At 39.7% G+C, this 26,609-nt stretch overlaps 1 protein-coding gene across 1 annotated transcript in view; it reads left to right on the top strand.

Moving 5' to 3' along the window:
* Window positions 1–26,609, top strand: part of SCTR (secretin receptor) — a 52,233-nt gene that overhangs the window by 11,220 nt on the left and 14,404 nt on the right. Inside the window, exons 4-8 of the mRNA XM_089520185.1 lie at window positions 624–742; window positions 3,509–3,606; window positions 6,849–6,984; window positions 11,386–11,539; window positions 13,427–13,487. Coding sequence (XP_089376311.1) covers window positions 624–742; window positions 3,509–3,606; window positions 6,849–6,984; window positions 11,386–11,539; window positions 13,427–13,487 — 568 coding nt within the window. The remainder of the gene's footprint in view (window positions 1–623; window positions 743–3,508; window positions 3,607–6,848; window positions 6,985–11,385; window positions 11,540–13,426; window positions 13,488–26,609) is intronic.

The following is a 26,609-nucleotide window of genomic DNA, read 5'->3' as shown; positions in this document are numbered from 1 at the left end:
TTTGAATGCTGGATCAAGGCTGTGGCAACCTCATGCTGTGCCCCTGATCTGGATTTTTGCCAGCTCAAAAAGAAGCAGCAGAAAGCTGTTTCTTTTTGAGCTGGCAAAAAGCCAGCTTTTCTGCATGATGGTGGCTTTTTGGTGCTGCGTTGCTGGAGCGCTGCCACGCTGCCTGCCATATGGTTGGGCAGGCAGCATGACACAGCTTGGGGGTGGCATTGGGCCGTGCATTATCTAAACACCATGCCTCATGCTGCCCCGAAGCCGGTGTATTGTGCTTCACCCCTTAGTCTTCTGGTGTTTTGACTATAGTCTCCATTTTGATTAATAACTGAGCTAAGGTATATGAATATATAGGATTTCATTGTCTTTGTTATCAACTTTACAATTATATAACTCTTTTGTGGTCTTTGGTTTTTTAAAAAATAAGTTTTAATAAACAAATGTTCCCAATAATTTGTTTTCATTTTGTTTATAGTCCATTGCATAATATAATAGCTATAGCATTAATATGACTGAATACTTGCAGTATCCTACAAGAAATTTCAATAACTTTGGAATGCCTTTAGTAATTTTCTGACAATAATTAATCATATGCATTTTTCCCTGTGACTGAAATACAGGGTTTATATATCGTAACTGCACCAGGGAAGGCTGGTCAGAAAAATATCCAAGACCATATATTGCCTGTGGCTTAAATGCAGATGAAATCAATGCCCCCATAATTGAGTGGGAACCTAAGGTGAGTTGAGATTATCAAAACAGACATAATATTCTTTATGTGTGAGTTAAAAGTGGCTTGAAAACACAGGTCCAAAACACACTGCAGGAATAATCCAATGTAAGACTGCTTTAACTGCCCTGGCTCAGTGCTAGGGAATTCTGGGAAGTTTTGTGAGGCATTTAGCCTTCTCTGTCACAGAGCTTTGGTACTACAATAACCTACAATTCCCAGGGTTCCCTAGCACTAAGACAGGGCAGTTAAAATGGTCTCAAACTGGATTATTTCTGCTGTGTGTTTTGAGGCATTTAGTCGGTTTTAGATTAGGCTCTAGTACTAGAAGCCTCCCCAGGCCTCTTCAGAGATGAAGGGTACATCTACACTGTAGAAATAATACAGTTTGATAGTACCTTAGGTGCCATAGCTCCATCCTATGGTGTCCTGGGATTTATAGTTTTACAAAATCTTTAACATTCTCTGCCAAAGAGTGCTGGTGCCTCACAAAACTGCTAATTCCAGGATTTTGTAGGATGGAGCCATGGCAGTGGTTTCAGATTGCTTGTTTCTACAGTGTAGATGCACCTATGATCTCCATTAAGATGTTTTGTCATTGAGTCCTGTAAATCTGATGGTCTCTGGGAGAATTTCCTGTAGGTTTGAGCACTGCTAGGTATGCTTCATCATCAAAGATTTTTCCTTTTTTCTTTCTTTTTTCCTTCAAACACCTGAGTTCAATGAAAAATGCCATTCCATGACTGCAGGGTAAATGGGGAATGGGTAAATCCGTGCCCATGTTAGAATCCCTCATGTTAGTGCTGCTAACTTATTCGTCATCATCACATAAGTTAAATACTTTCCAGCAGAACTTTTCCATGTGTTGTTTGAATGCCTTTTATAAGATGGAACAGAAAGAAGGTGGATTGAAATGTTTGAAAGCCTGGAATTTGCAAAGTAGTTGGTAATAAAATCACTTGTGCCTACGCAGGAATGGTTGTAACAGGAGGTGTTCTAGTAGTTATTTGAGTTCCATGGAGTTCTGTTTACTTGGTTTCAGATGCATGCTTACTTTTCAGTCATGTGACTATGGGATGCGGACATGATTCCTGGGAGGATGAGATTTGCCTTGCTTGCTCTGGGCTCCAGTCCATTGTAGAATATTTAATCTGCCAAGGCAGGGCTGAGAGGTTGAGCCAAAGAGGTAATTCACCCTGTCTCAGATCTTTCCTTTTGGGGCAGCGCCTGCTTGGTAACCAATCAACTCAGATTTTCTTGGATAAAAGTGATTATGTAGATCCTCTTAATAGGGCTGAAATTGATTTAATCATCTTGAGGAATAACTTCCACTTGAGAGATAGGGAGAGGGTTCCTCTGTTTATTCTTCTGACTTTTTTGGTATCATTGGTATCTGTCTTCATATTTTTTATGCCACTTTTAACTCACACAGTCTATGTCTGTCCATCATCATATGTGTGTTTATCCTTCCCTGATTTAGTTGGGAACAACTAATTGTGCATGAGCACAGCAGTACAGAGCAATGCAAGGAATTCTGTTGAAACAGTAACATCTAGTGACAAAAAATAGCATTACACCTATCAGATAGTATTTTACTATAGATGACACCTTTGAAGTTTAGGAATAGGCATCCAAATCTCATTTGTTCTATATGGCTAGCATTATATTTACTTGGATCTGGTCCTCTGTGGCCAGGGTTATCAAGGCAGCACAGTTTGTACCCTGATTGTTTCCTCTTATGTGAATATTGTGCATGTACGCAATGGCAAACCAATTTATATCATTTCAAAAAGGAAGCTTTGTTTCAGAAAAAGAAAAAGCACAAGCCTTATGGTACTCTTAATAGACTAATGTGTTTATTTTACTGTGAGCTGTCATAGACTGAAATCCATTTCATCAGATGCATGGAGTATAATACATGACTATGGGTAAGTCCAGAGTGAAAATGGATGTAGACAATAACAGTTATATTAACACTGGTCCTGAACAAGTAGCACTTACTTCTTGGCATTGAATACAGTAGTAACATGGGCTGTGGCATTTGCCTGTGTCCCTTTAAAATGCTGAAGAGATGGTGTGAGTTGAGTAAGGATCAGGGGGAGGAGAAAGGAGAATCCCCGGATTTTTTCAATTTTCAATTTAATTTATTTTTTAGAAATAATTATTCTTTTAAAGTTTTATTTAAAAACATCACATTTTACTAAATTTTAATTTTAACCACATAAAATTATATATATACATACACACCCACATTTAGGCTATGAATATGATAATGTAATTTAAAGGTATAATTTTAAGTTTACTAGTTGTTTATGTCACAACTACTACCATTGCATTCGATGATATATGGGAATTAGGATATATGAGTAACATCAGTACAAAAAACATCACTAAGGATTCTTTATAGTGTAGTATAGAAGAGGTTTGTTTGGGAGGGGTGTATGACACCATGAGCTACTGAACCAGGTGACACCAATCCTAGTGATAACAAGCATGGTAATAGTGTATGGGCATATTTCTTTATCATACCCTCTCATGTGTTTGAAATCAGGCCTGTTTCTGGTAGCTTGAGTGGCATATATGATTTTTCATCACTCTTATTACAGTCCATTTCAAATTAATTTATGTCATCTTTAGAACAAATAATAACAGCACATTCTGAAAAAGAATGTTATCTGTCACTTGATTTTAAGATAAGTAATTTAAAATAAGATAGAAAGTTTTACATGAACATACCTCTGTCTGAATGAAGTATCCCCTAATGCTTCCGTACAGGTATCATATCTGATGAAGCTGGAGATTGTGTACACAGTTGGGACCAGTGTTTCCCTTGTGGCACTGACAATTGCCTTGGTTATTCTGTCTTCTTTCAGGTGAGGAAGAATTCTTGTTGTTGCTTTACACTTGATCCAATTCCTGTTTAGTCTTTAATGATCTGCAGAATATTTATTAAATGGTGTTTATTAATTGAAATAATGGAATGACTAAAATTAGCCATTAAAGGGGATGTATATTCCCTCTCTCACACACACTATGGGACCTTTTCAGAGATACATAAATCAGTCATGAAATTTGCAAATTAAACCTATGTTTGCTTTTAATGACTAAACACATTATGATCACACAACAGTGCACACTAAATGCAAGATATGCGCGTCAGGAAAATCACTAAGACAGGAGAATGTCTTTTATCTCATGAGGAAGCACCTCTGCAAAAAAAAAAAAAAAAACAAATTAAAAAACCCTTGCCAAAATGTATCATGTAGTAACCTGAAGATATCTTTAAATGCCAGCCAGCCATTATTTTACAGTCGTTGACAACCCTGTTTCCCTAGGTACTTTGCCATAAGTGGCTACTCTTGCCCATTACTTCTGTCCTTCTTCGAATTCTGTCTTGTATGTAAGTGCAAAATTCTCCTCATCAGTCTGAATGTACCTACTGACAGGTATGTTAGAGAGCAACAGCCGTCAATTCCTGTGAATGTTTCCTTGGCTGTTTTGGAGGTAGGGGAGAGGAGCAAGGAGAAATTCAGGAAGAGTTAATGATGTGGCAGAATCCCTACCAACTCTTCCTCTTTGCTGATTTAGTCCCTTATGTCCACCTTTGACAGACCAGACCACACACCAGTGGAGAGATCATCTTGTTCATCCAGAGCATGGATAGGCAACTATGCAGGGGCCAGTTTTCCACTGCCCCCTCCCAGTGTGCCCAAATATCTTGTTTTGTCTCCATTTCCCCTCCCAAATAGTGATGAGAAGTAACATCACATGACTTTCTGTTAACATTTTGAAGAAGAAATGAAGGGGAAAGAAGGTATTTGAGGGAGTTCTGAAAGGGAATAGAGACATTGGAGGTATTATGTTGTTGTTGTTGTTTCCTGCTAACACATATGGGGAGGGCCTTTGGGTGAAATGTCAGGTGATTTTTATCTGCAAATTTGTATTAAATCTTTTTTTAAAAAATTGAGTTAGGAGGTTACTGGGGAATTGAGGGAGGGTTTTGCATGAATGGTGCCCACGAGCCACATCTTCCCCACCCCCTGACTCAAAGAATGACAACCAGTACTACTATTTGGAATTTCATAAGACTGCAGGGGGTTCGTGCGCTGCTTTGAAAGTACTTCTGCTGTTTCTTTTCTTCTTCAAATTGTTGTACAAATTAGCGCTCTAAGGAACACATCATTAGATTTTTTTTTGCTTGAGTATCCTACATCTTAGAGAACTAGGAGGCCCTTATTCTGGGTGGGCAAAAGACTGTAAAGAAGTTTACAAAGGACTGCAAAGTGATGAAACAGCAATATCCTTGCCCCCTTTTGTGTTCTAATGTCCTTATGACATGGGATGGAAATCATAAAGTTTTCCAGATGTTGTTGGATTGCAACTTCCATGAGCCCTAGCCTGCATAGTCAGTGGTGAGGAATGCAGGGAAGTGCAGTCCAACATCATGACTCACACCTCTACCTTATAAATGATATTAGGTTCATGATAAAATCATTATCTCAGTTTCGTGGCTCACTATTGGATCAGGCAAACAGAACTAGATTGCTATTGATGAGTGCACTTGAGATTTCACTTTCACATTGATTTCAATGGCCATACGTCAGTAGCCAAGTGCTCTTTTTTTATCTGAAAGATCCCAGGTTCTTTTCTTGGCACTGTAAATTAAAGGCTTAATGTAGAAGGGACTGGGAAATAATAATAATAATAATAATAATAATAATAATAATAATATGTTTTATTTTTATACCGTTTTTCCGAGGTGATCAAAGCGGTTCACAGAATCAATAAAAATTAACACATCATAAAAACAACCTCAAAAAACCAATAAAAATAGAACAACATGAAAATAGAAAAACCTTTAGTTGAGATCTGGAGGAACATCTATCCTTTAGAGTGGATAAACATGGGTTAGATGGACTAAAGGTCTCATTCTCTTAGAAGTTAGCTTCAAATCATAGCTTGGAAAAGTTCTTTTTCTGGACTAGAATTTCATATTTTGTTATGATATGATTTTTTTATATGCTGTGAATGTTTATGGGGATTATCACACGGGGGCCAATTCAGCAATAATCGCAGTAGTGAAAACACAAAGGAATAATAACGCTCAATATTTTCACACAGTTGTGCTCTCACGCAACAATGCAGGACAATACCCATTGAATTGCATGATTGCTTTCTGCACAATTCAGTGAATGAATCAATATTACATTGGATTGGATTGTTGTGCACATGTGCTGTTTCAATTTTCAAGTTCCTGGGCTGCTTCCTGCAGCCCATTAAATTTTAAAGATCCTGGGGTGCTTCCTGCAGCCCAGTTAAAATTTTAAATATCCCAGGCTGCTGACCGCAGCCACTTTAAAATGTAAAGATCCCAGCCAATGCTGCCTGCAGCCCTTTTGAAATGCCTGGGTTGTTTCCCTAATATTGCAATTGAAGTGTGATCATAGCAATAGCAAGTACATTTCTATACTGGTTATCAGTGCACTTAAGCACTCCCTAAGCGGTTTACAAAGTGTAAGCTAATTGTCCCCAACAAAATCTGGGTACTCATTTTAGAGACCTCAGAAGGATGCCAGCCTGAGCCCCTGAGCTGGTATTGAACTCACAAATGGTTTGTGAGCGAGTGGCTGCAGTACAGGCATTTAACCACTGCACCACCAGGGCTCTCTAAGCTTTCACTTGCAATCGTGCTTCAATTGCAGTATTGAGAAGCTTATTCATGGGATTTCCCATGAATAGTTTGTTCCTGGATAATTGCTGGCTTTTCCTGGGGGAACTCCTGGTTGAGCATAATGTCATCTGAAAATTTGCCGACAGATTGTGCAATTATCCTGGGAGTATGTTTTTTTCTCCCCCCCCCCCCCAATCTGAGAATCTCCTATGTGTGTATTAAGTGTTGGAAGCTACCTTGAGTCCCAAACTGGAAAAAAGATATAACAATAACTCCCAGGATCCCCCATTCCAATAGACCATTCAGACTGAGGGATTCTGAGGTGTTTTAATCCAGAAAAGGAACTTTTCTAAGCTCTGTTTCAGAAGTTTATGTGAGTGATAAAATTCACTGAGTACACTCCTGTTTTTAAACCTGCACAATGATTTTCTCTTTGAGAAACAGGAGACTTCGCTGTACAAGGAATTACATCCACATGCAGCTTTTTGCATCATTCATTTTGCGGGCTATTGCAAACTTCATTAAAGATCCTGTATTGACCAAGGACACAGACGACGATGTCTACTGTGAATTACGCACGGTAAGAAAGGACAGTCTGGAAATGTCCTAACGATCCAGCTCATGACAGGGTGAAATAAAACGTTACAGAATTTGAGAATGATTTTTCCTCTTTTTCCATAGCCCTGTAAGCTAATTTCATCAAAGACAATGTTTTAGTCACTACATCTTGGTGTGGATTGTTCAAATGGTTTTGTATGCTCCATGCTCTCTTGTTTCTGCAAAAGAGAAATACGTTTTAGAAAATGTGCTTGTTAAAACTTGCCAGGATGGTTTCACAGGGTGTGTGTGTGTGTGTGAGAGAGAGAGAGAGAGAGAGAGAGAGCGCTATGGAGAAGTAGGAGCAGGTGCATATTGAGGTCATAGAAGTTTCATTCATGTGATACACTTGATGGTGTCTTAATCCACTGCTGAAGTTAACCTACTTTCATGCAAACAAGTTTGATGATGAGCATTCTTGTCATGCTAATCATTCACAATCCAAAATGTAACCAGTTTACCTTGTAGCCATCTAGATCAGGGGGTCTCAACTTTGGATCTTCACATATTTGGTCCTTCAGCTCCCCAAATCCCTCACCATAGAAATGAAGTCCAAAGCAGGAGGACTAAAGATTAAGGTCTTTAGTCTGAGGTCTAGGTACATATTCTTCTTTGTAGAGTGTGCTGCAGAACATTTCTTTTACAGAATTTATCTACTTGCAAAGCATTTGTGTGTGTGTCTCTTCAAGTTGCCTGTTGATTTATGGTGACCTCATTGATTTCATAGGGTTTTCTTCGGCAAGGAATAATCAGAGATGGTTTTGCCAGTTCCTCCCTCTGAAATATAGGACCTTACCACACGGGGGCTTTTTGAGCGTCAGTTCGCATTGGCCGATGCGTATTCGCGTTATATAGCATTGGAGTTCCACACCTGTGAGCTCTGAATACACATTGACCAATGCGATATAACGTGAATACGCTTTGGCCAATGCGTATTCAGGGCTGGGTTCCGAACTGAAGGCAGACGGCTCCTCCGTTTTCAGAGTCCGCAAAATTAGGGGATCGGCTGGATCCGCATTGATGGCCAGTGTGGAACCTCTGCTGCTTTGGCTGGTGTGTACATCCAATCCGCTGGTTCTCCTGAAGACCACCGGTTACAAATCTCCCATGATGCTGCACTGGAATTTCTTCCTTCTCCTTCCGGTGGCCCTTTCCCCTTTTAGCACAACCGCTGGGGCTGGGGAGCGTTATTTCCACTGAACGAGATAAAGCAGAAACCTTTTGTGTCCGGGGAGGGGGGAATGTATATGTATATGTGTGTATGTGTGTGTGTATACACACACACACACACACACACACACAAAGATGTGTGTGCAAGCATATACATGCAGCATTACACTTTCAGCTGCTCCACAGTTTGTGTGTGTGTGTGTGTGTGTATATATATATATATATATATATGCGTGTGTGTATATGTATCTGTATGTGTATATATATACACACACACACACACACACACACACACACACAAAGATGTGTGTACAAGCTATTAATTGCAGCATTACACTTTCAGCTGCTCCACAGTTTGTGTGTGTGTGTGTGTATATATATATGCGTGTGTGTATATGTATGTGTATATATATATATATATATATACACACACACACAGATGTGTGTGCAAGCATATACATGCAGCATTACACTTCCAGCTGCTCCACTGTGTGTGTGTGTGTGTGTGTGTGTATGCGTGAGTGTGCATATGTATATGTATGTGTGTATATATATACACACACACACACACACACAGCTGTGTATGTACACATATAAATATGACTTCACACTTTTGGCAGTAACACTGTAAGTGTGTGTGTGTGTATACATATACACACACACACACATATATATAAACACTCAAGCAGACAGATGTGTGTGTACACGTATAAATAAGGCATCACACTTTTGGCTGTGGCACAGTGTGTTTTTGTATATATATGTGTGTGTTTGTGTGTGTGTGTGTGTGTGTATATATATATATTATTAACCTTTATTTATAAAGCGCTGTAAATTTACACAGCGCTGTACATACAATCTTTTTAATTGGACGGTTCCCTGCCCTCAGGCTTACAATCTAAAAGACACATACATACATACATACATACATATATATAAAACTCTCATACAGACAAATGTGTGTGTACACATAAAAAAGGCATCACACTTTTGGCTATACCACTATGTGTGTGTGTGTGTGTGTGTGTGTGTGTGTGTGTATATATATATATATATATATATATATGTATTTATGTGTGTGCGCATATATATATATATACACACACACACACACACACACTCACACACACATATACAGATGGTGCATACCCCTTTCGTAAGTGGCTAAAGGCAGCAAATCTTGCGATATACCGCGCTAAACAGTGACCTTATTCTTCACCCCTGGAAGTTAAAAATGTTGCGCCCCGTTCAGAGCCCCACAGAGCATGCGCAAAGCTGCCAATGCGCATTGGCGAACACACATTGTATTGGGCTTGTGTGGTGATCCAATCTGCACTGGCCTCGCTTTGTGTGAATACGCATTGGCCGATGCGCAAGACCTCGATCCGGAAGGCCACCCAGGTGTGGATGAACAATGTGATATGACGCGAATACGAATCGGCAAAGCGTATTTAGAGAGCGCGAGTGTGGATGAACGATGCGATATGATGCGAATATGAATCGGCCAATGCGAACGGACGCTCAAAAAGCCCCCGTGTGGTAAGGTCCATAGTCTATAGCACCAGGCATTCATTGGTGGTCTCCCATCCAAGTACTGTACTAACCAGGGCTAATCCTGTTTCTTCCAAGATCAGACAGGTTATTTAGTGTATTTGAGCCACGTGCATAATAAATTTCAGTTAATTTTCAGTACTGTATATCACAGTATTTTAGTATATTAACATACATTTGCTTTAACTAAACACAGGCTATCATCTAGCTCTCTGTTTTTTGCCTAAAATCCTCCATCTGTAAGGATATCAGAAATACAAGGTACTAAGAAATGAATATTGTATATTATTCTGGATATCTGAGTGTTTGCAGTCTCTCAGCATCACAAGGCAGCACTAGATTGCTGTGCTATCTATGTTTTTATAGCCAGAGAAAGACATCAGCTTATTTATTTCCCTTTCCCAGTCACTTAGGGCCCGGACAGACAGGCCAAAATAAAGCTGCTTTGGGTCACTTTGGAGTTATGCTGTTTAAATGATGCATGCATCCTAAGAATCCGAAAGCCGTGCCAACGCCACGTTCCAATCCTAAGGACTGGAGCACAGCTTTGGTGCAGCTTCTAGCCTCTTAAGATGTGTGTGTCATTTAAACAGCATACCTCCAAAGCGACCCAAAGCAGCTTTGTTTCTGTTCAGGCCCTTAGAAACAAATTATCTAAGATTGGGCCTTCAATCAGGAGCCAGCTCTGAGAATTCAGGTTTGCTCTGCTTTGCTTACTGCCAGGAGGATATCGTCTCTCTCTCTCTCTCTCTCTCTCTCTCTCTCTCTCTCTCTCTGTGTTAGTATGTCATAGGGCTTTTTTAAGAGAAGGAATCCTCAGAGGTGGTATGCCAGTTCCTTCCTCTGAAATACAGCCAACAACACCTGATATTCATTGGTGGTCTCCCATCCAAGTACTAACTTTTGCTGACCCTGCTTAAGTTCCAAGATCAGACAAAATCTAGTATTAAACCCATCATGTCATAACTGTTTGCTTTGAGGATTCGAGATTTACTCCTTCTTTCCCTGACTTCTTATGAGCCTCTTTCCTTATCTGTGCATCTGGCCTATTTGGCTGGTTTCCAGACGTTCCTTGTTTTTTTAAAAAAACATTTTCCCCACAGTGTCCTTTCACACAAGAAATTAACTTTTCAGATCATAATGAGTCCTAAGATGAAGGGAACAAAATGCAAATCATATTATGCTATTGGCAAATCAGACAATCTAAAACACTTCTCTAAATGTATGGATTGGTTTGAACTTGCAAACACTGCTAATGAACAAATTTGAAATATGGGAATTCATTGCAGATCTATCAGTCTTTTTTAACTTTTGAAGGATGTTTTACTTTTTAAAAAAAATCATTTAAAAATTAACATCCAAAAAGCACAGAGAATATATTTTGCAGAGTAAGTATTACTAAAAGAAATAAAATAATGAAAATCAATAGATAAACGAAGCATGAAACAAAATCTTTGATAAGGATGACCACGTTAGTATCCAAATTATAATCAGAACAAATTATGGACTGATGATGAATTTAAAGACTAATGGTGAATAAAATACAGCAGTGCTCAAGACTGTAACAGAAAAGATGCAAAAGTAAGGTAGATAAATTTATCTTTATATGTATTGATATTGATACATCTGTATCCATATATATTATTTCTTTGTGTTTCCTCAGGGCAGATGTAAGATGGTCTTGGTCTTCATTAACTTTTGTATCATGGCTAACTACAGTTGGCTTCTTGTGGAGGGGCTTTATCTTCATAGCCTGCTGGCCATTTCTTTCTTCTCAGATAGAAAGTACTTCTGGTGGTTTGTTGTTCTGGGATGGGGTAAGCATCCTTTTGGTCTTAAGTTGAAACAGGTGAGATCCAACCACAAAATGTTACAGTAGAACTCCACTTGCATGTTGCTTCAGGCTTCATTCCTTTTCTTGCCTTCTGCACCACTGTTCATTTGATTTCTTTTAACTTCCTTTGTCTCTCTTGAGTCATTTCCCTTCCAATGATATTCTACTGGCTGCTTCCAGATGAAGTTTTTATTTCACAACAGCTCTGCTTCTTTCACAAAATTTTACTAAGTGGGGAACAAGACAACATCATCTTCTACCTACAACATTTCCATGTTTTTTCCACCACTTCTTGTGTTCTTTCTTTCCACCGAAAATTCATTAAAGAGAGCAAGACAGTATGACCCACCTTGTGTTTTCAATGGTAGAACTAAGGTCCAAAAAAACCAAAACAAAAAACAAAAACAAAAAACCCCACCCACACTGGAGAAATTCTCCAGTTTGACACTGCTTTAACTGCCTTGGCTCGGTGCTGGGGAATGCTGGGAATTGTAGTTTTATTGTCGCACCACAGCTCTCTGACAGAGAAGGCTAATTGTCTCACAGAATTACAGTTCCAAGAATTCCCTAGCATTGAGCCAGGGCAGTTACAGCAATCTCAAATTGTATTATAAAACGCTTATTACACTAGTCAGTTGTTTTGGGTCATTCTGTTTCCAAACCATTTCTGCTATAGTTGGAAAGGTAGTGGAATGGCAAGGCACTCTTTCACACAGTCACTGCATTTGTATTTCAGTGGTGATAGTTCCCATGTTTATTTTCTCACACTTGAAATATGAAGCAGACTCCTGTTGCAGTGGCTTCATTTCTGTATTTCTTTTTGTATCTTGTTTTGTTCCTCTCCTTTCTTTCTGCTCCTTACTGTCTTACTTCTCTTGCCATTTCCTCCCTTCCACTACTTCTGTTGCCTCCTTCCCTTTCCTCTCCTCCACCTTTGAAGGAGCTAAAATGATTTACAAGCATGAACTTCCCTCCTTGAACTTAGTGGAAGAAACATTTAAGGAATGCATGAAAATGCATATATCAATTCACAGCAACACTTTCCTTCCAGGATTTGTTGGGTAGGGTTGCCAGGTGAAATGTTTTCACATGAGCAGCATCTGCTGAACCCCCCCCCCTTTTTTTTTTTTTTTTTGGTACAGATAACCTAAAGGCAGCAGATCCTGTCTGATTTTGGAAGCTGAGCAAGATCAGCTCTGGTTAGTAATTGGATAGGAGACTGCCAACAAATAGCAGGTGTTGTAGGCTTTGTTACAGAGGCAGGAACTGGCAAAATGACCTCTGAGTATTCCTTGTCTAAGAAATCTTTGTGAAATTCATGGGGTCTACATGCAACTGAATGACAGGCAGGTATGTGCGCGCACGCACGCACGCACGCACGCACACACACACACACACTAAAGGTACAAGACCTGTGTTCTGGTTTCACCTGGCAACCCTATGGACGGGGTTTATTTCTTTATTATAAATGTTATATACAGTGGGCCCTTGGTATCTACAGGGCTTTGGTTCCAGGACTCCCCGTGAATACCAAAATCTGTGGGTGCTCAAAGTCCCATTATATACAATGGCACCGTAAAATGGTGTCCTTTATATAAAATGGCAAATCAAAGCTTGCTTTTTGGATTTTTATGGGTAAAAAATATTTTCAAACCATGGGTGGTTGAATCTGTAGTTGCAGAATCTGTGAATATGGAGGGCCATCTGTACTTGGGTATACTCATATGCTGGAACATCGCTTTTGTTTGTGGATGACCCCATCATATACTACTCCCATCTTCCCTCCAAATTTATTGAAACAGAGTGGCTGGAATTTGTTATTAATCTGTTTAGATATTCAGCTAAAATAACTCTGCTTTCTCCATTGCAGGCACTCCCAACTTATTTGTAATTGCGTGGGCCGTAGCCAGACTGATACATGAAAATGTTGGGTAAACCAGATTTCTTCTATGTCTTTCTTGACTCGCTATGTATTAGTATTGCCTCAATTATAAATTCACAGAACCTTTGACAAATAGCTGCAATTCTATTTTCTTGCAATACTCAGAAATCCTGCAATAAGATAATTTTGTGATTGGTTTAAAACTGCAAATGCTTAAGAAACAGTAGTTTTATTCTGTCTTCTAGATTTCCTGTCTGTTTTGTTTTGATGAATCTTCATCGAGGATTGCTGGGTACTATAATTTTGTTAAGCAATCAGGAATGTTTTAAAGCACCCTCACAAAAATGCAATCTTGGTGGTTCTTTGTGAAGTATGTTATGCCATTTAATCCAGTTTCAAACCTTTGTCATATCTGTAGTGTATATCAGTGGTGGGACACAGACTGCCCCTTTGGGGCGGCCTGCACCCGCCCCTTTCCCCAATGGATTGGGGCCTCAGCTGCCACAGCAGCAGCCCCGAGGCCCCGATCCACCGCTTCCCTGCTGCCTGGAAAGGGGTGTCCTTGGGGCTTCAAGCCCCAAGGACACCCCGACAGTGGCAGGGAAAGGGAGAAAGAGGCTGCTTGACCCCTTTTTCTTTGTATCACTGGTGCGGCCAGTTAAAGGCCGCGCCAGCGATACACATGGCCAAAGGAGCTCCGAAACGGAGCTCCTTCTGGCACTGCTGAAAGGGCACCACAAGCACCCTCCAGCGGCGCCAGGAAGTCATGTCCGCACCACCCCATGCCCGCCATTACAACACCACGGCAACATACTAGGGTTGTGGGGCATCTGGAAAGGACGCCCCCGAGGCAACTCTAGTATGTGTGCAGGCCGGCGCTTTGCGCCGGTCAGTACAACACCCATGTTTCTTATCCTGGGATTGTAAAACAGACATGGTTCTCCATCCCTGTCTTTTAGGCTGAGGGACTGAAAGTCCTTGCTGCTTGTCAGCTGATTTTATCTGGGGTCACCTCTATCACTTCTAGGTACCTAATTACCCAATATATCATGGTGCTGAAACCAAATAACCAGGTCACTATTGACACTCCACTTAAGCGTTCTTAAGTAATGGAATTTCAGCATACTTTTATGGGAAATTAGCAGGCTCTTTGGTATTATTTCAGGATATTTATTATAAGCATTCATAGATATATACACATAACATTCCCCTTAGAAAGAAACACACACATGGCAATTTCTGGGTGCTTAGCTTCATTATATTACATTATATGGAACACATTTTCAGTTCATAACATTGTATTTTATGACCATCATGATGTTACGCATTCAAAAGAACATTTCATAGGGACTTTCTAGCAATAGCAAGTACATTTCTATACCACTTATCAGTGCACTTAAGCACTCCCTAAGCAGTTTACAATGTGTAAGCCAATTCCCCCCAACAAGCTGGGTACTCATTTTAGTGACCTATGGAATGATGCCAGGCTGAGTAAACCCTGAGTCCCTGGCTGCTATTAAACTCACAACCCTTGTGATTTGTGAGTGAGTGGCTGCCATACAGGCATTCAACCACTGCACCACCAAGGCTCCTTTCTATCTCTATTCAATTCTTTAACAGGCCTTGTAATTATTGACACCTGTAAGAACATGACCTTCCTAAAGCATTTAACATAGCCTTTTATCATCCACCACCACCATCATCCAGTACTGCATAAACATATATCTATTCTTAATATATGCTTACCAGTACCAGCATAAATCGGCACTTGGATGCAGCATTTCTGGGTGGTTATGTATCTATTGGTTCATTAGGACAATGTAGGCTGTTATCAAAAAGCCATCTTTATTGGCTGTCAAAAGCAGCTTAATTTTGGACTTTAACATAGCTCTTTTATTCTCTCATGATGCCCACTTAATTAACCAGTTGACCAATCAAAACAAAGGGCTCACTAACTCTGGCTTATCTCTGTACAATTAAAATAAAAATCCTGATGATAGGAATCATTGCAACCCTACCGGTCAGTATACAGTCAGTGTACATACAGAGGTTTATCTTCCTTCACAAATCGACTGGTGCAGTCACCTCTGGAATACAGACATGTTCCTTATCACATTTACATTCCAGTGTATCTGACATTTTCCCCAGATTCACATTAGAACTAAGGCTGGTTTTCCACTGACACACCGTCACAGAGCTAACTGCTTGAATTAAATTTTATGCTTTATCTTACACTCTATAAGTGATATTAGGCTAAAATCTCTACTTTTAAAGACATATACTGGAGCCAAAAAGTTGATAATAGAATATATTTGGCCTCTAACAACAGGGAAGTACCCACCTAAGTGCAGGTGACTATAACTCTATTTGTGCCCACTGTCTACAGTTGGTTCTCACTAGGGTCTGATGACTAATGGCTTGGGGATAGCGTTGGTGTAGTGGTCATGCTTTCAGACAGGAAAACTCTGTCAGGACATTACATTACAGTATTTACTGGTGTACTATCTCCTACTTTCTTTAAAAAAAAATCCAAATGATGGGATGAGGAGGATCCCACCGTAGCTAGAAAAGGTATATTCCAGTCCTCCACCACCTGAGGCCCACCCCTTTGGTATAGGAAGCATCAAGAAGGGAGATGATATAATGTGGGACAATTTGGCAGAAACTGCTACTCTGGATATGCCCAGGGGAAAAAACTTTTTATCACCAGCCTCTTGTGATCATCAAATCCTGGAACTCACTTTTCCAGCTAATACCCCAGAGGACAGGATCAAGATTCAAAATGACCTAAACAGATTAGAAAACTGGGCCAAAGCTAACAAAATGAAATTCAGCACGGAGAAATGTAAGGTACTGCACTTAGGGAGGAAAACTAAAATGCACAGATATAGGATGGGGGACACCTGGCTTAATGAAACTATGCGTGAAAGGGATCTTGGAGTCCAAGTAGACCATAAGTTGAATATGAGTCAACAGTGCAATGCGGCAGCTAACAAGGCCAATGCGATTTTAGACTGCATCAATAGAAGTATAGTGTCTAGATCAAGGGAAGTAATAGTGCCATTCTATTCTGCTTTGGTCAGACCCCACCTGGAATACTGTGTCCATTAAAAAAGGACATTGAGAAACTGGAGCATGTCCAAAGGAGGGCGACTAAAATGGTGAAAGGTCTGGAAACCATGCCCTATGAGGAACGACTTAGGGAGTTGGGGAGGTTTAGCCTGGAGAAGAGAAGGTTAAGAGATGATATGATAGCCCTGTTTAAATATTTGAAGGGATGTCGTGTTGAGGAGGGAGCAAGCTTGTTTTCTGCTGCTCCAGAGAACAGGACCCGGAACAATGGATGCAAACTGCAGGAAAAGAGATTCCACCTCAACATTAGGAGGAACTTGCTGACAGTAAGGGCTGTTCGACAGTGGAACACACTCCCTCGGAGTGTAGTGGAGTCTCCTCGGAGTGTAGTGGAGTTCTTCAAACAGAGGCTGGATGGCCATCTGTTGGGGATGCTTTGATTGAGAGTTCCTTCATGGCAAGGGGTTGGACTGGATGGCCCTTGTGGTCTCTTCCAACTCTACGATTCTATGATTCTATGAAATAAAATAGTCACAATTTTAGTCTGAACACCAAAGAACAGGCTTTTTAGGATAGACACCTAATAGTTGTATTTTCATAGAAAAGTAACATTGGATTCTGGATTATTTTACTCTAGATGTGCTGTGTATTCCTGTTGGGAGCCCATTCCTGATGTGAATTATGAATGAATATTTAGCACATCCCCCAAGAAACACATTATCCTGGTTTATAATGCCCAGTAAACAGAGTTTGAAAGTAATTAAGTTAGAAGCTGTGCATCACCTGGAAGACATTAACTTACTTTTGTTAATGGAGGCATAAAGAAATCACATGTCAAAACCAGCATAATAAGTAGGATCAACATTCCTTCTTAGATGTACTGTAATAGGTAATGCTTTCTAATTCCTTTAAATGTTACTTTTTAAAGGGCATTTTTAGACACTGGGCAGAATTTTTTGAATGTTTTCAATTTTTGAAGTTCCAGAAAAGCAGTCACACTGATGGTTGTAGTAAAAACAACAAAAGAACTAGATGAAGCTTGGAAGTAATATATTAAAAATAATGGCATGATCTAGAATGCATGGGGGCAATGGGTTAACAAGACCATAAAGATGTTAATCTTACACATAGCAATCTTTAGGCTAATATTTTTGTGTGGTGTGACAAGCAGTGGGGGTACTGATTTTTAAAATAATAATGATGAGGATAACACTAACAATGGTTGTAATTATAACCTGTTATTAATATTAGTCTGTAGATTCTGTATGTAGAGAGATCTTGTAGCACCTTTGAGTGCTAAAGAAAGTGCTAAAGAAAGAAGTTGAGCTTTCCTAGACTAAAGTCTACTTCCTCAGATGCATTTGGCCAAATGCATTTACCAAATGTGTCTGAGGAAGTAGACTTAAGCCTATGAAATCTCATGCTGCCAATTTCTTTCTTTAGTTAGTCTCAAAAGTGCTACAAAATCTCTCTACATATTAATGTGTTACTCATAAAATATAAAACAATGAACAACAATGAATGCCATTTTTTCTGCTAAAAAGTAAAACTAATGCCAATGCCAATGCATTAGCTTATTTTAAAAATGTTCCATGTTCTGTGTCTTGTAGCATCTTAATGACTTAAAAATGTATTATGCCATAAGGTTTTAGATTATGGTTATAATTATTTTAGATTATGATAGTTTCCCATCCACCAGGGGGAGCTTTTAATTACATCAACAATCAAGATTGTCCTGAAAAACAAGGAAGTGAATTCAGAGCTTCAAATCAAAGATGAAGTAACAAGGACAGCTGTGTTGCTACAAGAACCCTCTGAACTTTTTGTTGAGATCAGTGTTGGCATATGAGATGAGAAGTAAATCATGTCAGCCATGTAATAATTATATATTGAGAAATTTCAGAAAGTTGATAAAATTCTGTTACAGGGGAAAGAGCTATACAGTGGTACCCCGGGATACGAATTGATCGCGTTACGAAATTTCCGGGGTACGAAAAAGTTAGATTGGAAAAAACTGTTCCGGGTTACGAACTATTTTTCGGGTTACGAAATTCATTTCGGCGCGTTTCGGCGCGAAATTCAAATGCGAAGCGCGGCTAGCGGCTTTCCAGCGCTAACGGAAAGCCTTTTCGGGTTGCGAAATGTATCGGGTTACGAACGGAGCCGCGGAACGAATTAATTTCGTAACCCGAGGTAGCACTGTACATTCTGTATCTTCACAGAATTCTGAAAAACAGTCCTAAAGCTATCCAACTCTATTTCTTTTTTCCATCTAAATACAAGTTTTCATTTTAAACCAGTGTCTGATGTCAGGAATGGACTGGATGAGGCTAGGGTTGCCATAAGTCAGGACCTCCAAACCGGGACAAATGTAGGACAACATTTTCAAATGTAGGACACATTTTTTAAAATGGAGGGCACGTAAAAAAACCCTTTGAAAATGGGCCTCCTCCTCCTCGCCATGCGCCAAGAAAGGGCGCTTTCCCCTCTCCCTGGCTGGCCCAGAGTCTCACTCCTCCTCCTCTTCTTCCTCCTCTTCCTCCTCCTCCTCGCCATGCGCCAAGAAAGGGCGCTTTTCCCTCCCCCTGGCTGGCTCAGAGTCTCACTCCTCCTCCTCTTCTTCCTCCTCTTCCTCTTCCTCCTCGCCATGCTCCAAGAAAGGGCGCTTTCCCCTCTCCCTGGCTGCCCCAGAGTCTCACTCCTCCTCCTCCTCCTCCCCCTCTTCCTCCTCGCCATGTGCCAAGAAAGGGCGCTTTTCCCTCCCCCTGGCTGGCCCAGAGTCTCACTCCTCCTCCTCCTCCTCCTCCTTTGAGGCTCTACCTCCCTCTTGAGGCTGGCCAATGGCGGGCTGGGGCTGGAAACAGCCCCACCCCCGCCCTTCTGCCATTGGCCAGCCAGCTTGAAGGGGACGAGTGCTCCATATATGGTCCTGTGCGCATGCGTGCAAGCGGGGCAACCACGAGCTGGCGCCGGCCACAGCCCCATGGAAGTGCTGCGGGTGGCGCAGCCACACAAATGAGGAGGAGGAGGAGGTGGGTGGGTCACACGCTATGCGTGCATACCAAAAAAAAGAAGATGAGGGTGGGCTGCGCAGCCACATGGCTGCGCAAAAAAGGTGGAGGAGGAGGAGGTGGGTGGCTGCTGCGGGAGCTAGCGGAGGTGGTGGAGGAGGAGGAGGAGCGCCACCCAGCCAGCAGTGAAGACAAAAGCTGGGCCCCAACCCGTGAATTGGTGGAACCGGACCGGGACCGGGCCAGTTCCGCCAAAACTGGGACAGTCCCACCTGCCAGCGGGTTATGGCAACCCTAGATGAGGCAGAACAAACTGAAACTTAACCAAGAGATGCTCTGGTTCAGTAAAAAGGCTGATCAGGGACTAGGGACTCATTATACTCTGTACGGTTGCCACACTGAAAAGTACAGAAGCCTCCTTTACCTTTAATGGTTATGTAGAAGAGGGAATTTCTGTAGGTGTTGCTTCTTATGCAGCTAGGTAACAAGTAACACCTGAAATTCCCTGAAGAGTCAATTTCACATTGTGGGTGTATTTCTGAATTCATCTCTGATCCCAGAAGCCCAGGTATGGGCAGTGGCCAGGAATGTGTTTGCATAGTTAATTCTAGTGCCCTTGCTGCAATAATCCCTGGTGATGTCTGATCTGGCCACAGTGACACATGCCTTAGTTATACCCTGCTTGCATTACTGCAATGCGCTTTATTTGGGACTTATCATAGAATCATAGAATCGTAGAGTTGGAAGAGACCACTAGGGCCATCCAGTCCAACCCCCTGCCATGCAGGAAATCCAGATCAAAGCATCCCTGACAGATGGCCATCCAGCCTCTGTTTAAAGACCTCCAAGGAAGGAGACTCTATCACCTTCCGAGGAAGTGCATTCCACTGTCGAACAGCCCTTACTGTCAGGAAGTTCCTCCTAATGTTCAGGTGGAATCTCTTTTCCTGTAGCTTGCATCCATTGTTCCGGGTCCTGTTCTCTGGAGCAGCAGAAAACAAGCTTGCTCCCTCCTCAATATGACATCCTTTCAAATATTTAAACAGGGCTATCATATCACCTCTTAACCTTCTTTTCTCCAGGCTAAACATCCCCAGCTCCCTAAGTCGTTCCTCATAGGGCATGGTCTCCAGACCCTTCACCATTTTTGTCGCCCTCCTTTGGACACGCTCCAGTTTCTCAATGTCCTTTTTGAATTGTGGCGCCCAGAACTGGACACAATATTCTAGGTGGGGCCTGACCAAAGCAGAATACAGTGGCACTATTACTTCTCTTGATCTAGACACTATACTTCTATTGATGCAGCCTAAAATAGCATTGGCCTTTTTAGCTGCCGCATCACACTGTTCACTCATGTTCAACTTGTGGTCTACTTGGACTCCTAGATCCCTTTCACACGTAGTTTCATTCAGCCAGGTGTCACCCATCCTATATCTGTGCATTTTATTTTTCCGCCCTAAGTGCAATACCTTACATTTCTCTGTGTTGAATTTCATTTTGTTAGCTTTGGCCCAGCTTTCTAGTCTATTCAGGTCATTTTGAATCTTGATCCTGTCCTCTGGGGTATTAGCTATTCCCCCTAATTTGGTGTCATCTGCAAATTTGATAAGTTTGCTCCCAATTCTGTCATCCAGGTCATTGATAAAGATGTTGAATAGCACTGGGCCCAGGACAGAGCCCTGTGGGACCCCACTGGTCACTTCTCTCCAGGATGAAAAGGAGCCATTGTTGAGCACCCTTTGGGTTCGGCCGGTCAGCCAATTACAGATCCATTTAACAGTTCCTTTGTCTAGCCCACATTTTACAAGCTTGTTTGCAAGAATGTCATGGGAAACCTTGTCAAAGGCCTTACTGAAATCAAGATATACTATATCCACAGCATTCCCTTCATCTACCAAGCTGGTAATTTTGTCAAAGAAAGAGATTAGATTTGTCTGGCATGACTTGTTTCTCTGAAACCCATGTTGACTTTTTGTGATTATGGCATTGCCTTCTAGATGTTCACAGACTCTCTGTTTAATGATCTGCTCCAGAATCTTTCCTAGAACTGATGTCAGACTAACTGGACGATAATTGTTGGGATCCTCTTTTTTCCCCTTTTTGAAGATGGGGACAACGTTTGCCCTCCTCCAGTCTGCTGGGATCTCTCCTGTTCTCCAGGAGTTTTCAAATATGATTGCCAATGGCTCCGATATTACTTTTGCCAGTTCTTTTAATACCCTTGGATGGAGTTCATCTGGTCCCGGAGACTTAAATTCATTTAGATTAACAAGGTGTTCCTCTACTATCTCTTTACTTATTCTGTGCTGAAATTCCCCTATTCTGTCCTCTGCTCCATTATCCTCAGGTTGAGCACCCTTTGCCTTTTCTGAGAAGACTGAGGCAAAGAAGGTGTTGAGTAATTCTGCCTTTTCTCTATCTCCTGTTAGCATTTTGCCATCTTCTCCACGCAGTGGCCCTACCGTTTCCTTCTTCTTCCTCTTGCTGCGGACATATCCAAAAAAACCCTTTTTATTGTTCTTAACCTCTCTAGCAAGCCTGAGTTCATTCTGCGCTTTAGCTTTTCTGACTTTACCCCTACACATGCCTGCTATTTCTTTGAATTCCTTTTTCATGATTTCCCCCTTTTTCCATTTCTTATACATGTTCCGTTTCAAACTTAGTTCGGTTGAAAGTTCCTTAGTCATCCATCCTGGTTTCTTGAGACACCTCCCGTTTTTCTTTCTCACTGGAACTGTTTGAAATTGTGCCTTCAGTATCTCCCTTTTTTTTTTTTTTTTTAGATGTTTTTATTAGTTTTTTAACAAATAAAATACATCATGTTGTGTTCTTACATTCCAATAGTTTTTGAGTTTACCTTTATAAGCCTTCCTTGACTTCCCAGCAAAATTGTATAAAAAACCCGTTCATTATCAATTGACACTTTAGGCATCTCCTTTATAGTCCTCATTGTTCTTTATATGTATTGTTCTTAAGTCTATCACTACCGCCTTTGCCATGATCCATTCACCTTATTCTTATTCTTGTTACATTTTATTACTTATGTACTATTATCAAGTGAAATGGTCTCTTTATTCTTTTAATCTGTTAACTTTAAAAAATTATTCATATATTATAACAGAATAGTCCCCCTCTTCTTGTTTCATGTATCTTATCCATGGTTCCCATTGTTTTTTTGATTTGTCTATTGATCCCTTATTTACCCAACAGGTTAATTTATCCATGTCCATATACTCATATACCTTAATTATCCATGATTTTATATCTGGTATCTTTTCCAGTTTCCACACAGAGGCTAAAAGAGTCCTTGCAGCTAGGATCATGTAAAATATTAATCTTCCGTGTTTTCTTTCTAATTCCCTATCTTCTACCATATTTAACAGATACATCTTAGGATCTTTCCCAAAATTTACTTTTAGAATATTTTGAATTTGCTGGTGAACTTCAGACCAAAATTTACTAACAATCTTACATCTCCACCAGCAGTGTATCAATGTTCCAGTCTCTTCCTTGCACTTCCAGCATTTATTATTACAGTCTTTAGAAACTTTGGCTAGTAATTCGGGAGTTAAATACCATCTAAATTGCATTTTAATTAGGTTTTCTTGAAGAGCATAGCTTTTAGTGTACTTCATTCGTCTTGTCCAATTTTTTTCCCATTGTGCTAGTTGAATATTTTGTCCCAGTTCCTGAGCCCATTTTATCATACAATCTTTTATATTTTCCTGTTCGAGCTCTTGTCTCAGAAGTAATTGATATATTTTAGAAATTTCTTTAGTCCCTTCTTGCATTATTATCTTTTCAAACTCAGCTTCTCCTTTGCCTATTCCATATAATTTTAGATCTTGATTAAATTGTTCTTTTATCCTTCTGTATAAAAACCAATTGCAAATAAACCCCTCGTCTTGTAATTCTTCCTCGGATTTTAGTCTTCTTTTGTTATTTTCATATCTGGTCAGATCTTCATATGTTGGCCATTTTTCACATAGCATTTTTTCTCTTGTATAAAAAGCCTCATTAATAGACACCCATAATGGGGTTTTTGAAAACCACCTCCGCTTTATTTTCTGCCATACATAGTAAATCGTTCCTCTTATAAAATGATTGCTAAACTCTTTATTGACTTTGTCTTTCCCATAGAATAGGTAACTATGCAAGCCATATACCAGACCAGCTCCTTCTAGATTTAGTATTTTATTCTTTTTTAGTCTGATCCAGTCTAGGGTCCAGGTTAGGGTGGCTGCAAAGTAATATAACTTTAGGTCCGGAAGTGCTAAGCCCCCTCTTTCTTTTGCATCTTGAAGTAATTTAAATCTAATCCTGGGCTTTTTAGAGTTCCATATGAATTTCGACAGTTCTTTATTCCATTTTTGGAAGGGAGTTTCATTGTGTATAATCGGTACATTTTGAAATAGGAACAGCATCTTTGGTAATATCATCATCTTAATAGCGGATATTCTACCAAACCAGGAGAGTTGCAATTTTTCCCACCTTGTTATATCTTTTCTGATTTCGGACCAAATCTTTTCATAATTATTCTTAAATATCTCTGAGTTTTTTGTTGTAAGCCAAATTCCAAGGTACTTCACTTTTTTAACTATTTGAAAGTTGGATTTTTCTTTAATTTTTTCTTGTTCTTCTTCAAATATATTCATCACTAGCATTTTTGTTTTTTCCTTATTGACCTGAAAGCCTGAGTAATCACCATAATCCTTCAAAATTGTTAATAAATAATCTAAGTCATCCACAGGATTACTTAAGGAAATAACCAAGTCGTCTGCAAAGGCCATTGTTTTATATTCCCATCCCTTAATCTTCACTCCTTCAATTTGTTTCTTTTCTCTTAATTGTTTTAGTAAGGTTTCTATTACCACCAAAAATAATAAGGGGGATAGGGGACACCCCTGTCGTACGCCTTTTTGTATACCAAAAGTTTCTGTTTTTTCTCCATTTACTATTAATTTGGCCTCCTGCTTTTTGTATATGTTTTGAATCCAAGTCAAGAAGTTTTCTCCAATGTTCATTTCTTTTAGTGTTGCAATCATATATTTCCAATTTACTTTGTCGAAAGCTTTTTCCGCGTCCAAGAAAATCAATAATAATTTTTTATCGTAATTTTTTTCATGATATTCAATCAAATTTAGTACATTTCTTATATTATTTCTCATCAAGCGATTAGGTAAAAAACCGTTTTGATCCTCATGTATCCAGTCTTTTAAGATGTTTTTTAATCTTTCTGCCAGGATTTGAGCAAAAATTTTGTAGTCGGTGTTTAAAAGCGATATCGGCCTGTAATTGGATGGATTCTTTGGGTCTCTGTCTTCTTTGTGAATTAGGGTAATATTTGCTTGGCGCCATGTTTCCGGAATATTTCCCCTTTCTACCTCATTCATCGTCATGTGGAGTGGGTGCAACAACTGTTTCGTAAACTTCTTATAATATTCCATGATAAAGCCATCCGGACCTGGAGCCTTACCTGATTTGCTTTTCTTAATTACCGCAATTATTTCCTCTTTTGATATCTCCTTGTTGAGTTCTTTTTGTTGCTCATTACTAATTTTCGGTACATGTATCTTCTGGAGATACTTTTCCACTTCTTCATCTTTTATCTTTACTTTTTGATACAGATTTGTGTAGAATTCCTTAAATATGTTTTGTATTCTCTTTGGGTTTTTAATTGTTTTCCCCTCCAGTTGCAATTCTCCAATTTGCCTTTTTGTTCTTTCTTTTCTCAATTGATACGCCAAAAGTCTTCCTGGTTTGTTTGCAGATTCGAAATATTTTTGCTTAACAAAGGTAATTTTCTTTTGGATTTCTTCTTGTGTAATTGACTCTATTTGTTTCTGTAGAATTTTTATTTCTTGTTTTGCTTTCTTATCATTCGAGTTAGCTTTGAGTTGATTTTCTCTTTCTTTTACTTCTTCTAATAATTTCTTCAGGTTCCTTTCTTTTTTCCTTTTCAATTCGGCTCCTTTTTTCATGAATAAACCTCTAATAACAGCTTTGGAGGCATCCCATACGATTTGTGTTGGGACTTCTTTGTTCATGTTTTCTAAAAAATACATTTCAATATTTTCACCAATTTCCTTTATCACATCTTCATTATTTAGTAAAGTCTCACTTAATCTCCAGGAGAATTCCCTTCTACCAGTTTTTATTTCCAGCCTCACTGGATTGTGATCCGACCACACTTTAGGCAATATGTCCATTTTATCAATTTTCAGCCCTAGATATGAAGAAAGGAAGAACATATCTAGACGTGACCACGACTTGTGTCTATTTGAGAAAAACGTGTAATCTCGTGCGTTTCCATATTTCATTCTCCATGCATCTTGAATTTTCATTAAATCAATTAAATCGAAAAATTCCTTTGGTAATTTACCCTGTGATTCTTTTATTTTCTTCTCTGATTTCCTATCTAATCCCGGATTTACTACACCATTCAAGTCCCCCATTAAAATTAAATCATCAAAGTTTAATTCTTTTAGATCATTCAACAATTTATTGTAAAATTTTCCTTTACTCTCCAATACTCCATAAACTCCAACACATATCAATATTCTGCCCTGGGACTTCAATTCAATTATCAAATAGTTGCCTGCATTATCTGTTACAATTTCCTTTGGATCTAATTTAGGGTCAACATACATCACCACTCCCTTCTTTTTTTGATTTGAAGCCGCAGCAAATTCTAGACCTAATTTTGGATTTCGTAGATGTTTAATATCCTTCTTTCTTATCCTCGTCTCTTGCAAACAGATTACCTCTAGCTTTTGTTTCTGTAATAGGTGAAAAATTTTTTTCCTCTTGTGTGGTGTGTTCAGTCCTTGTACGTTCCATGTCAATAGTTTTAATTTCTCCATTTTCTTGGTATTATTAAAAATCTTAATATACTTTATTGTACTTCTTCACCTAGTTCCTCGTCCACATTTTCCGTCTCTTCTTCGTCTTCCTTCCTTACCTCTTCAGCTTCTTTTTCTTCTTCTAATCCCCCAGTGGCTCCTTCTCCATAAATCTCCTTCACTTCAATCTGTGTTGATTTTTTCTCTTTCATCTGTTCTAAACTTTTTTCCATCCTACGAGTCACC

Source organism: Sceloporus occidentalis, unplaced genomic scaffold (genome assembly GCF_023333645.1).
Source record: "Sceloporus occidentalis isolate IW3139 unplaced genomic scaffold, rSceOcc1.0.p SCAF_4, whole genome shotgun sequence".
NCBI classification, from domain to species: Eukaryota; Metazoa; Chordata; class Lepidosauria; order Squamata; family Phrynosomatidae; genus Sceloporus; species Sceloporus occidentalis.
This window is presented reverse-complemented; position numbering and strand designations above follow the sequence as displayed.